General features: G+C 46.6%; 1 protein-coding gene across 1 annotated transcript; it reads right to left on the bottom strand.

Annotated features, from left to right (window-relative positions):
* Positions 1-10867: 10867 nt before the first annotated feature.
* LOC148344804 (uncharacterized) lies at positions 10868-12061 on the bottom strand. Its single transcript, XM_088310288.1, has 3 exons — positions 11707-12061; positions 11318-11517; positions 10868-11218 (listed from the first exon to the last, which is right to left on the bottom strand). The coding sequence occupies exons 1-3, from the start codon at positions 12059-12061 to the stop codon at positions 10868-10870; spliced, it is 906 nt and encodes a 301-aa protein (XP_088166414.1).
* Between the last annotated feature and the right edge of the window lie 323 nt (positions 12062-12384).

Consider the following 12384-nt stretch of genomic DNA (forward strand, 5'->3'; position numbering starts at 1 on the left):
GGAAAGGTTCAAATTGATTATTAGCAGTCATATATTCATTAAGTTGTTGCGCTACGACTTTTTCAAGAATTTTTGCAATAAACGGAAGATTTGAAACCGGCCTATAGTTGATGAGACTCTCTGGGTCAAGGTTTGGTTGCTTAAGTAACGGTCGGATAACGGCGGTCCTAAAAGCTGCTGGTACTACACCCGTGGTAAGTGATAGATTAATTATATTTAAAACAGACGGTCCTAGGGTCGTAAACAGTTCTTTAATTAGTTTGCCAGGAAGCGGATCGAGCACACAAGTTGTCGGTTTTGCTGCACTAACCAATTTTGTTAGGCTCTCAAGAGATATTTTTTTAAATTGACATAAGGTTATCGGACAGTTATCAGCCCTAATGTCCCTATTAACACCATTTATCGCGGAATTCGACGGAATTTTAAGAACAGTGTCTTTAATCTCATCACGAATACATTCTATCTTCTGAGTAAAAAATTGCATAAAATCGTGAGCTGAATAGGAAGAGCTATCCGAGGTTGGTCGCTGTTGCGTTAGCATTGCTACGGTATCAAATAAATATTTAGGGTTGTTTTTATGTAAGACAATTAATCTAGAATAATAATTAGTTTTGGCTAAATTAAGCGCTTCTTTGTATATTAGTAAACTATCGCACCATGCCTGACGGAAGACCTCAAGTTTGGTCGCACGCCATTTGCGCTCAAGCTTCCTACAAGATCGTTTCAGTACGCGCGTTTCCTCTGTAAACCACGGAGTAAGCCTCTTTGGACGAGTTTTAGTTTTTAAAGGCGCGACGGAGTCAAGCGCATTTAACAAAGCGACATTAAAGTTGTTTGTGAGATCATCAATCGTACCAATATAATTAGGAAACGAAGCAGTTGCTAAAGGGAGTAGCTCAGAGAACGCAACGATGGTTGAGGAGCTAATGTTACGGCTGCTATAATTTTGATTATGGTCAGAACGATGACAGTGAGCCAAGACTTCAAATTTGATAAAGTAATGGTCAGATATAGCACTGGTATATGGTAATACAATTATTTTTGAAGATGCTAAGCCTCGGGTTAATACCAAATCTAGCGTATTGCCATTTATGTGCGTTGCTTCATTTATTATTTGCGTGAAACCAAACATATCAATGATTGTCCGAAACGCCACGGTAAGTGGTTCCGACGGGAGATTCATATGAATGTTGAAGTCGCCCATGATAAGTATATTATCCGCATGAGTTACTAAATCAGCTACGAATTCAGAAAATTCATCTAAAAAGCCGGAGTAAGAGCCAGGTGGACGATAAAGAACGGCAAGATAAAACGGCAGCTCGGCTGAGGATCGCATAATGAGAACTTCAAATGTTTTAAAGGAATTGCTAAAACGAGGACTAAGTTTTAGGTTAGATTCGGAAATGAGGGCTACACCCCCGCCTTTCTTTTGAGGGCGCGCAACATGCGAGCTCACGAAGTTTGGAGGCGAAGCCTCATTTAGCGGTAAAAACTGATTCGGTTTTAACCAGGTCTCGCAAAGACCAATCATGTTAAGATTATGGTCTCTAATAAGGTCATTAACTAACAAGGCTTTCGATGAAAGCGATCTAATATTTAAAAAACCGAGTTTCAGTAAAATAGGTCTATCTAAGTTATTCCGCGCAACAGGACTCCTGGTCATAATATTAAGGAGATTGCCTTGCCTAGGTCCCGGATTGTACCTCGAGCGACTATAAACGCGGCGAGAAATTCTGACGGTCGGAATCCGATAGTTATTTACCAGCTTTCGAGTGCTATTATTTTGTGAGAACGGCTCGTCGTCAATAAAACCGACCGAGGAGGAATGCTTAAACCCATCATGTATTGCCACCTCAGTAGAAATTATATCAGTATGAGATGTAACAGCGTATGGTGTGTAGCGCTCAAATCTAGAAGAAAAGCTATGTGTGTTGTCTAAGTCTAGCATAGCGCTAGTTAGCTCTAGCCTTACAGACTCCATACCCTTCCTTACAGGCTCACTATTCGCCTGCAGCCCGACCTGCTCTAATATGAATAGTCATGGAAGGCTCAAACAATAATCTATGTTTCTAGAAAGAGTGATGGCGCCTTCCCAGTTAGGGTGAAGGCCGTCCATCCTCAGCAGGTCGGGTCGGCCCCAGAAAGAAGGCCAGTTATCTATAAACTGCAGTCCCTGCTCACTACAAAAACTAGCCAGCCACTTATTTAGCGAGAATAATCTACTAAACCTCTATATGTATATATATTTATATATATATATGTATAAATATGTATATATATATGTATAAATATGTAAATATATATATATATATGTATAAATATGTATATATATGTATAAATATATATATGTATAAATATGTATATATATGTATAAATATGTATGTATATATATATATAAATATGTATATATATGTATAAATATATATATATGTATAAATATGTATATATATGTATATATATATGTATAAATATATATATATGTATAAATATGTATATATATGTATATATGTGTGTATATTTATATATGTATATATATATATATATGTATATATATATATGTGTGTGTATATATATATATGTATATATGTGTGTGTATATATATATGTATATATGTGTGTGTATATATATATGTGTGTGTATATATATATATGTATATATGTGTGTGTATATATATATGTATATATGTGTGTGTATATATATATGTATATATGTGTGTATATACAGTGAAACCCCGCTACTTCGCGGTTCACCTTACGCGGGTTCAGTGCTTCGCGGGTCTAAAAAATATTCGGGAGCATTGTAGTTTCGCCGAGCGGCACAAGGGGGCGCTGAAGCGGTTAGACGGCCGGCGTGCGCCGAAGAGGAGAGTGGAAGAAGAAGAGAGTGGAAGAAGAAGAGAGTGGCCGAAGAAGAGCAGGTTCCCCCGGACCATTGGTGGCGACGGACACGATCGGACACCGTGGGTGAGCTCCGAAGGAGACCGGCCGGCGTGTGTGGCTGTCAAGCCGAAGATAAACAACTTCCGCCCGGGCACTCGCGCGGCGACATTTGGCTTCGTTCGGGACCGTGCGTGAGCTCCGAAGGAGACCGGCCGGCGTGCGTGGTAGTTAAGCCGAATAGGAGCACCTTCCGCCCGGGCACGGGCGGTGCCAAGCGGGCCCTAAGTTTAACCGAATGGAAGCTCCCGAGGAGGAGGGCATGCTCGCGTCACAGGAAGCCGAAGAGGAGCACCTTCCCCGGGCACGGGCGGTTCCAAGCGGCCCCTAAGTTTAACCGAATGGAAGCTCCCGAGGAGGAGGGCATGCTCGCGTCACAGTAAGCCGAAGAGGAGCACCTTCCGCCCGGGCACCGGCGGAGCGCGAGGCTGTCAGTTATGAATGAATAAATAAATAAATGAAGAATGCCACCTTTCATTTCACAGTCATGATCCGTGCCTGTCATGATCCGTGCCTGTCATGCCGCGTGTGTTTTTGTTTTTTCAGCTGTGTGGGCGTTCCTCCAGCGATCGTCTCGTCAGCTGCTGCGAGACGCGCTGATTACACTGACTATATTGTGATTATAATAAATATCTTTGTATCACCACCTTTTTTCCCGTGTCTGCGTTTGGAGAGTCCTGTTCAATCCTCCAGCTCTGCTGGAGGATCATAACATTCACAGGGCACACCGGACGGCGTACCAGCAGGTAAAAGTCGAAGTAATTAAATAAATACAAAAAGAAGTAATTGAATAAATACAAAAATAATGGCTGGGGAATAAAAAAATAAGTTTTAATAATATTTGTTTTTTTGTTATAACATGAATTTCACTCTCTCTCTCTCTACCAGTATATATATATATATATATATATAGGTGCGAAGTATATATATATATACACTGTGGGGTTTTTTTTTTTTTTTTTTTTTGAAGGTGCGACACTACTTCGCGGATTTTCAGTTTTCGCGGGTGGTCTCGGTCCCCATTAACCGCGATAACCGGGGGTTCAATGTATATACATATATATATATATATGTAATAAAATTAATACATTCTGGCCCGCACATATACAGTTCTGAGTGCGCTCTCTTCCTAATTGCTGTTCCTAATTTACCCACTAGAGGCAGTATCACTACACGACATCACCCCGGGTGACCTTTACCCCCAATTTCTAAAATGGCGACAATAAACAAAAAAAGGAAAGTTGACTGCGAGGGTCGACGCTTCAAAGATGTGTGGAAATTGGACTATTTCTTCACAGAAATACGTAACAACTGTGTCTGTCTCATTTGCAAAGAGACCGTGGCTGTTTTTAAAGAGTTCAATGTCAAACGACATTGCCAAACAAAACACGGTGACATGTATGACAATTTGACCGGGGAGGAATGCAGCAAGAAATTGATGCAACTTGAAGCGAGTTTATTCTCACAGCAGCAGTATTTTGCAAGAGCCCGAGAGTCAAATGAGAATGCCACAAAGGCTAGCTACGAGGTAGCAACACTGATCGCGAAGCATTGCAAACCTTTCACCGAGGGTGAATTTATCAAAGACTGCATGATGACTATGGCGAAAAAAATATGTCCTGAGAAGCAGCAAGAGTTTGCCAAAGTTTGCCTGGCACGTAACACCGTAGCACGCAGGATTGAAGAAGTGTCGTCAGACATCAAAAGACAATTGGGGGTCAAAGGAAAAGAGTTTGATTTTTTTTCGCTGGCTTGCGACGAAAGCACAGACGCCTCGGACACTGCCCAGTTGCTTATTTTTTTGAGAGTGGACAATGAAATGAACGTTACTGAAGAACTACTTGACCTGCAGAGCCTGAAAACCCAAACGAGAGGAACAGACCTATTCTCTTCTGTTTGCGCTGCCGTGGATGACCTAAAACTCCCGTGGAATAAATTTTCTGGGATTATTACGGACGGCGCACCATCCATGGCTGGCGAACGAAGTGGATTAGCAACACTAATATGTAACAAAGTAAGTGAAGAAGGGGGTAGCGCTGTAAAACTCCATTGCATCATTCATCAGCAAGTTCTGTGTGCCAAACATCTCCAATATGAACGTGTTATGAAACCGGTGATAAAGGCTATTAACTATATTCGCTCCAGAGCGCTATGCCACCACCAGTTTCAACAGTTTCTCAGCGATGTTCATGCAGAATATGGAGATGTTGTCTATTTCACTGACGTGCGATGGCTTAGTCGGGGTTCTGCACTGTCACGCTTCTACTCTCTTAAGCAGCAAATCTGTGAGTTTTTGGCTGAAAAGGGACAACATATGCAAGAACTAAGTGACCCCATGTGGCTATCTGATTTGGGTTTTCTAGTTGACATTACAAAGCACCTTAATGTCCTGAACACCAGTCTCCAGGGACCAGACGGAGTCATAAGCCAACTATTTTCACACATCAAAGCCTTTGGAACCAAGCTCAAACTGTTTGAAAGACACCTGTCGCAGACCCAGCCCAATACTGCACATTTCTCAGCGCTGCAAGAAATCATGGTCAGATTCCCAGAGAACAATATCAGTGCGCAAACAAAGAGGTACGCATCAGATATGAAATCTTTGGCTGAAGAGTTCACACAACGCTTTCGGGATTTTGCAGCTATTGAGAACGATATCTCTCTTTTTTCATCACCTTTCTCCGTGGACACAGACAATGTTCCAGCCCATTTACAGCTGGAGCTCATTGAGTTGCAGTGTGACGCAGAGAGCCGTAGTCGGCACCAGCAACTTTCTTTTGCCAACTTTTACAGAGAGCTGGATAAAGGCAAGTTTCGAGAGATTCGAGAGTTTGCTAAGAAAATGTTGAGCTTGTTTGGGTCGACGTATTTGTGTGAAAAGACATTTTCGGTTATAAACTTAAATAAGAGTCGTGTGAGGACACGGCTCACAGACTCTCACCTGCGAGACATCTTGCGCATCAATACCTCTGCCTTTGATCCAGACCTGGCCTTTGTGCTGCAGTCCAGATCTCAGTCTCACCCGTCACATTAATGCAGGCAAGTCATTTGTCATTTAAAGAACTCTCTGACTTAATTTCGTTTTGTTCAGTCACAAATTCAGACAAGTTGTCGGTTTTCATTCCAGAATAAAATGTTCAATCAACATTTATATTTGACGATATGTCATATATATCAAATTAGTCCTGCACTTGTGGATAATCATTTCTGTCATTCAAAAATTCTGTGAACATTGAACTCCCATGATGATAATATACGTAATTCATGTTCAAATATTATTTGCACTTAGGAGTATAATTACTTCTGTTTAAGAATAAAAAGTTAAGCAAATATTCAATTGCATGTGATGTTCATGTTTCAAATGAACCAAAATACATGTTTGATGGTTTAAATGAAAATAAAAAGCAAAATGTGAAACTCAGAATCGCTTGCTAAAATGTGTTTGAATATATTGTTGTTATGTAGTGAATGTCAGCCGAGGTCGGCCCCCCCACATTTTGCAACATTTTGCGAAAGGTTTGGACATCCCTGCCCTAAGGGATCGTTGCCAGAGGTATTACCTCGTTTCAATGACAGATGTCATGAAACTATTAGGAATCACTGCCAATAACAATGACTCTAACCAATAAAAGGTGTCTTGGCAATAGTCTACTAAAAAATGTCAGGGGAGGGAGTTCACTGGTCACCACACTCCTTAGAGTCACGGTTTCAAATCAAAACCAAAGAAAAACTCAGCATACAAGCAAACAATGAAACAAAGAAATAAGATTAACACAAAACATGTATATCTCATGCCATCTATATACCCAAAAGAAATAAAAATAACACAAAAAGATTATAGCAATGGCTTCTTGGGAGCCACTCAGCCTTAGCCAATTACAGCAATGGCTTCTTGGGAGCCACTCAGACTCAGCCAATCACATGGCTGTTTAGAGAGATGTGCATGGCTGTTTAGAGAGATGTGCTGTTGTGCTTTGGGCTTTTTGCAGTCTGTTGTCTAAACCTGGGACGTTTCTTGCTTGCAATAACATAAATGATAAGACAGACTACAACATTGTGGACAGCTGCCCTTTTGTCCAGCTTTCTCCCACACCATCACCCAAACACCATAGTCACATAATGTATAAGTCTCGGTCAATTAGAAGCATAGATGACTCAGACTTTGTCCGGCAGGGTGTGCTAACATGCACTCCGAACAGCCCAATGAGTAAAAGGGTTGATTGTCGCGAGAGTGATGCTTAATCCATATAATGGGCGCGTCGCTTTACAAGGCGCTTTGTTTGTTTTGGGGAAGATTAGGGACTTTAAAGAGCGCCCTATGGCCAGGAAAATACGGTAAATATATTTGTATATCTGACTGTGAGTAAGTTTGGTGAAAAGACTTAATTTGAAAACTAAAAGCTAAAAACCGAGAAGTCCCTCCGCTCATTGAGCTTCCGCTCATTGAGTTACCTGAGAGCTTCAAGGTCGCCGCACACCGCGCATTCTGTTGGTTCAACTTGCTATACTTACTGAGCTAATTAAAAAAAAGACACTTTGAATGAAAGACTTACACCACCAGCGTCTGCACTTCCTGAGAGTCCTCAGGAAATTCAACCTGGACAGGAAGCTGCTGCTGGCCTTCTACCACTCGTCCATCGAGAGCCTGCTGACGTACTGTGTCTCCACCTGGTACAGCGGCTGCACTGAGGCGGACAGAGTGAGGCTCCAGAGGACGGTCAAAACAGCGCAAAGGATTATTGGCTGCCCTCTCCCCTCACTGTCGGACATCTACACCGCCCGGTGCCTCAGCAGGGCTCTCAATATCGTCAAAGACAATACCCACCCAAACTCACACCGTTCGACCTGATGCCCTCTGGCAGGCGCTACAGGTGCATCAAATCAAGGACCAATAGACTGAGAAACAGTTTCTTTCCAAGAGCCATCTCCATTCTAAACTCTCACACACACACACGACCACCCTTACCTTGCAGAACAGCAACGTGATGTGTTTTTATATATCCTATTCAGTATTATTTTCCATTGCACTAACTATTCTCTTATTTATCTAATTTATATATTTATCTGAATTATTGTTGTAATGCACTGGAGAGGGGAGCTCTCTAATCCTGTTGCACACTTGAGTACAATGACAATAAAGGGATTTCTGATTCTGATTTCTGATTTGACAAGTTCATTGAAAAGTTTAAACAAATTAAAATATTTTATGTCATATTAAAAGTGTATCAAATTAGGTATACAGATGTATATTACTTGTGTACAACTAACATGGGCCATTTGGCGAATTGAGGGTGGATGAAGTATCAAAATAAGTACAGCCCGACTGAACAACGACTCGCGAGCCAGATTAAACGTGTTTGCAGGCCTGATCTGACCCACAGAACGTATGTTTGACAGCACTGCTCTACATTCTTTCAGAAGTGGATTGTCTGCATTATGACAGAGAGCTCATTTAATATAATTGTTTCTAACCCAAAGCATTGACGTCCACTTCAGCGTAATGCCATGCCTTTATTCGTAAGGGGGCTTTCGCCACTCTTCTGGGACCTATTATCGTAATGCCTGGTGGACTGCTACAGGGCCCGCATCACAGAAGACGCTGCACCGATCTGCCTGTCAGTCTCACACTCCATCCTCCCTTCACTCGTGAACAATTTGAACGATTGCCGCCATGACAAGCACAGACCACCTTATGGCCACAACTCCAATCAGCTGCCTCAACAATGGAGGCACACAACATGGTCCACTCTGACTCAATGTCCCCTGCTTCTCCCTGGACATGGGGCAAAGTTCTTGGTGGGACTTTGGGTGGGAGTTGAAACTCTTTCTGACAGGGTACTCTGCCAGACGTTCCCAGTAACCCCTCACAAACCATTTGGGTCTGCCGGGTTGGAGCTGCATATTTCCCCACCATCGACAACAACTCACCACCAGGTGGTGATCCGTTGACAGCTATGCCCCTCTCTTCACCCAAGTGTCCAAAACACGTGGCCGCAAATCTGATTACGACTACAAAGTCGATCATAGGACTGCGACCTAGGGTGTCCTAAGAGCTATTTTCTGTAGCCGGGGATCGGAGGCTGAAGGCTCCTGCCTATTGCCACCACCTGGCTCACAGGGCACCTGAGCCCTTTGGCCCATCCCAAAGGTGGTCAGCCCATGGGACAACGTTTGCATTTCGGGCTGAGCACCTGCCCAGGCACTATGGGAGCAGATCCGGCCACCAGGCGCTCACCAACGAGACCCACCTCCAGGCCTGGCGTCCGGGCAAGGGAAAATTTAGTTAAATAATTTTGTTCTTCATGAGGGGTCTTTTGAGGTGTGCTTTGTCTGGACCTTCACCTAGGACCTGTTTGCGATTGTTGGAATTTAGTCACCAATTAAATTCTAATTACTAGTGGAAGAATACCTTAATTAACTAAATGTACTCAATGCGTGTTAGTTCTTATTTTCAAGAAGAAAAATGTCAAATAAAGACTCAACAACTGATCCGAGTTTTGTTCCGATAGTTTCTTCAATTCTCTGGAGATCAGGAAATAGAACACGTCAGCGATATAGACCACTTTTCTTATCCTCGCAAGGACCCGCATCCAATATGAACGCAGTCAGAAAAATGGTGTTTCTAAAATGCGGCCCTCACATTTTCATACGATTCTGACTGGTGTTTATTATAGACAGATTTTTTCCTATATTTTTATATTTTTTTCATTTTATTTTTATAATTCAATAACATATTGAATTATAAACATAATATACAAAAAACTGTCAGGGTTCGCCTTACGGCGAGGAGGTGGACCCAAAAGGCAAGGAGGCAGAGAGGTGAGTAGCGTGAAGGGAATTTATTGAAGGGATCGAACATGGACAAACAACGGGGCAGGATACAAAACAACCAGGGCAAAGTGAACACGACTAACTGGGACAAGGATAAAGGGCATGAACGAGAGCGGGGGCGTGAGCGAGAGCGGAACGAGAATCAGAGCAGGAACGAGAATCAGAGCAGGAACGGGAATCAGAGCAGGAACGGGAATCAGAGCAGGAACGAGAACATGAACGTGCACAAAACGTGGTCGTGGCAGTACGTAAGTTGCGGTAATGACCCGACACTGGGTTGAGAGCATGGAAGGCATAAGTAGTCCGGTAATCAGGGGAGCAGATGGGGAGCAGGTGTGTGATCGTTGATGAGGAGCAGGTGCGTGGCTGGTGAGGGCGAGGTGCTGAGGGGAAACGCCCCTGCTCAGCTGATCAAAACCAACAGGACAAGGCACATGGCAGGAAAAAAACTGTCGCGGTTCACTGAACCGTGTGGGAAGGAAGGAGGACCCAAGAGCGACAGGTAAGGGGAGAACAGGATTTATTGAGGAGCGGAGGGGGGAAGCGAGCGGATGAGAGTCCAACGTTAGGCGGTCGTCGGAGTGGATCGCGTCGAGCGACGCCGACGTGCTGGTGTCGGAATGGCGGTCACCGGAGGCGGCAGATGGTCGTGCGTCAGAGCGGAAGGCGCCGGGCGGCGACGTCGGGCTGGCGAGGTAGCGGGAGGCACGGCGGAGCGGGGAGCGCTGGCGGGATGATTGCCGGGCAGGATCTCGGGGGCGATGGCGGGCTGAGCGGGTCCGGACGGGTTCAGGTCGGCTAGTCGGGGAAACAGAGCAAGCAGGAGTCAGACAGGCACGAGAGCACAAAGTGTCAGGCGATCGGGAGGCAGAGCGAGACATGAGCCAGTACCACGTGAGGTGACGAGATAATCCGGCGTCGGACTCCTGGCGTGGCTGGTCTTTATGCAAGGTGTTGATTGCTGGCAACGAGCTGCAGGTGCGCCGGAGCCGACGCCCACTTTCTCCGGAGGAGGGCCTGGCTGGGTGGATCGTGAACCTGTAAACAGACAGAACTGCCACGCCCTCCTCCCCGACCCGAACCGTCACAGTACCCCCCCCCTAACGGACGCCTCCTGGCGTCCTACCCGGCTTGTCCGGGTGGAGCGCGTAAAACTCCCTGATGGGGGCGCCGTTTAGGAAGAGCTTCCGCGAGATCCAGGAGCGTTCTTCCGGACCGTAGCCCTCCCAGTCCACCAGGTACTGGTAGCCCCGGCCACGGCGCCGAACGTCCAGGACTTTAGCCACCGTGTAAGCCGGGTGGTCGTCGATTATCAGGGGGGGTGGGGGGGCTAAAGCCGGAGGGCTCAGAGGACTGGAGGATACCGGTTTGAGGAGGGAGACATGGAACGTAGGGTGAATCTTTAGGGAGTCGGGTAGCTTGAGTCGAACCGAGCAGGGGTTGATCACTTTCTCGACGGGAAAGGGACCAATGAAGCGGGGGGCCAGCTTCCGAGACTCGACCTGGAGGGGAAGGTCGCGTGAAGAGAGCCATACCATCTGGCCCGGCGCGTAGTCCGGGGCTGGGGATCGGTGGCGATCGGCCAGTCGCTTGGTCCTCTGGGCTGTTCGAGTGAGAGCGGCCCTCGCCTCGGCCCACACCCCCCGGATCCGGCGGAGGTGCTCCTCTACGGATGGGATGGCCACGGTATGCTCCTGGTCTTTGAAGAGGGGTGGTTGGTAACCAAAACACACCATGAAGGGAGACATACCTGTGGCCGAGGTGGAGAGGGAGTTGTGGGCGTACTCGACCCAGGGGAGCGCGTCGCTCCAGGAGTCCGGGTTTCGGGCCACCACGCAACGGAGGGCGGCTTCCAGGTCCTGGTTGGCCCGTTCTGTCTGGCCGTTGGATTGGGGGTGGTAGCCCGACGATAGACTGGCGGTGGCCCCGACTGCCTTGCAGAATTCCTGCCACACCTGAGACGCGAACTGGGGGCCCCGGTCAGACACGATGTCCTCAGGGATGCCGTGGAGTCGGAACACGTGTTGAGTGATGAGTCTGGCTGTCTCAAGCGCGGTGGGAAGCTTGGGCAGGGGGACGTAATGAACGCACTTCGAGAACCGGTCTACCAAGGTGAGGATGACTGTGTGCCCGTTGGACGGAGGGAGGCCGGTGACGAAGTCTAGGGCGACGTGCGACCAGGGACGGCTCGGGATAGGCAGGGGTCGGAGGAGGCTGGCCGGGACCGCATGGGAGGCCTTCCCGCGGGCGCAGACGGAGCAGGCTTGCACAAACTCCCGGGTATCCTTCGCCATCCGGGGCCACCAAAAGCGCTGCTGGAGGAAGCGGAGAGTGCGTGCCACACCCGGGTGGCAGGTGAGTGTGGAAGAGTGCCCCCATTGCAGTACCTGTGACCGCGCGGTGTCGGGAACGAACAGGCGGTCGGACGGGACTGGTCGTGGGTCCGGTTGATGCGCTTGGGCGTCGCGGACGACCTGCTCGATGTCCCAGGTAGCCGCTCCCAGCAGGCAGGCCGAGGGAAGAATGGGCTCCGGAGCGTCAGGGCTGGCAGGGGGCGAGAACTGACGTGAGAGGGCGTCCGCCTTACCATTGTTGGAGCCCGGGCGGAAGGAGAGGG

This window comes from Idiotropiscis lumnitzeri, chromosome 1 (genome assembly GCF_059441095.1).
Source record: "Idiotropiscis lumnitzeri isolate Australia: NSW breed Sydney's pygmy pipehorse chromosome 1, RoL_Ilum_1.0, whole genome shotgun sequence".
NCBI lineage: Eukaryota > Metazoa > Chordata > Actinopteri > Syngnathiformes > Syngnathidae > Idiotropiscis > Idiotropiscis lumnitzeri.

Coding starts and splice junctions, on each gene's coding strand:
- LOC148344804 (XM_088310288.1), bottom strand. CDS start 12,061: ATGGCGAAGGATACCCGGGAGTTTGTGCAAGCCTGCTCCGTCTGCGCC. Junction 11,518..11,706: donor TCAGGTGTGGCAGGAATTCT/GCAAGGCAGTCG, acceptor CCTCGGCCACAG/GTATGTCTCCCTTCATGGTG. Junction 11,219..11,317: donor GATCCCCAGCCCCGGACTAC/GCGCCGGGCCAG, acceptor TTTCCCGTCGAG/AAAGTGATCAACCCCTGCTC.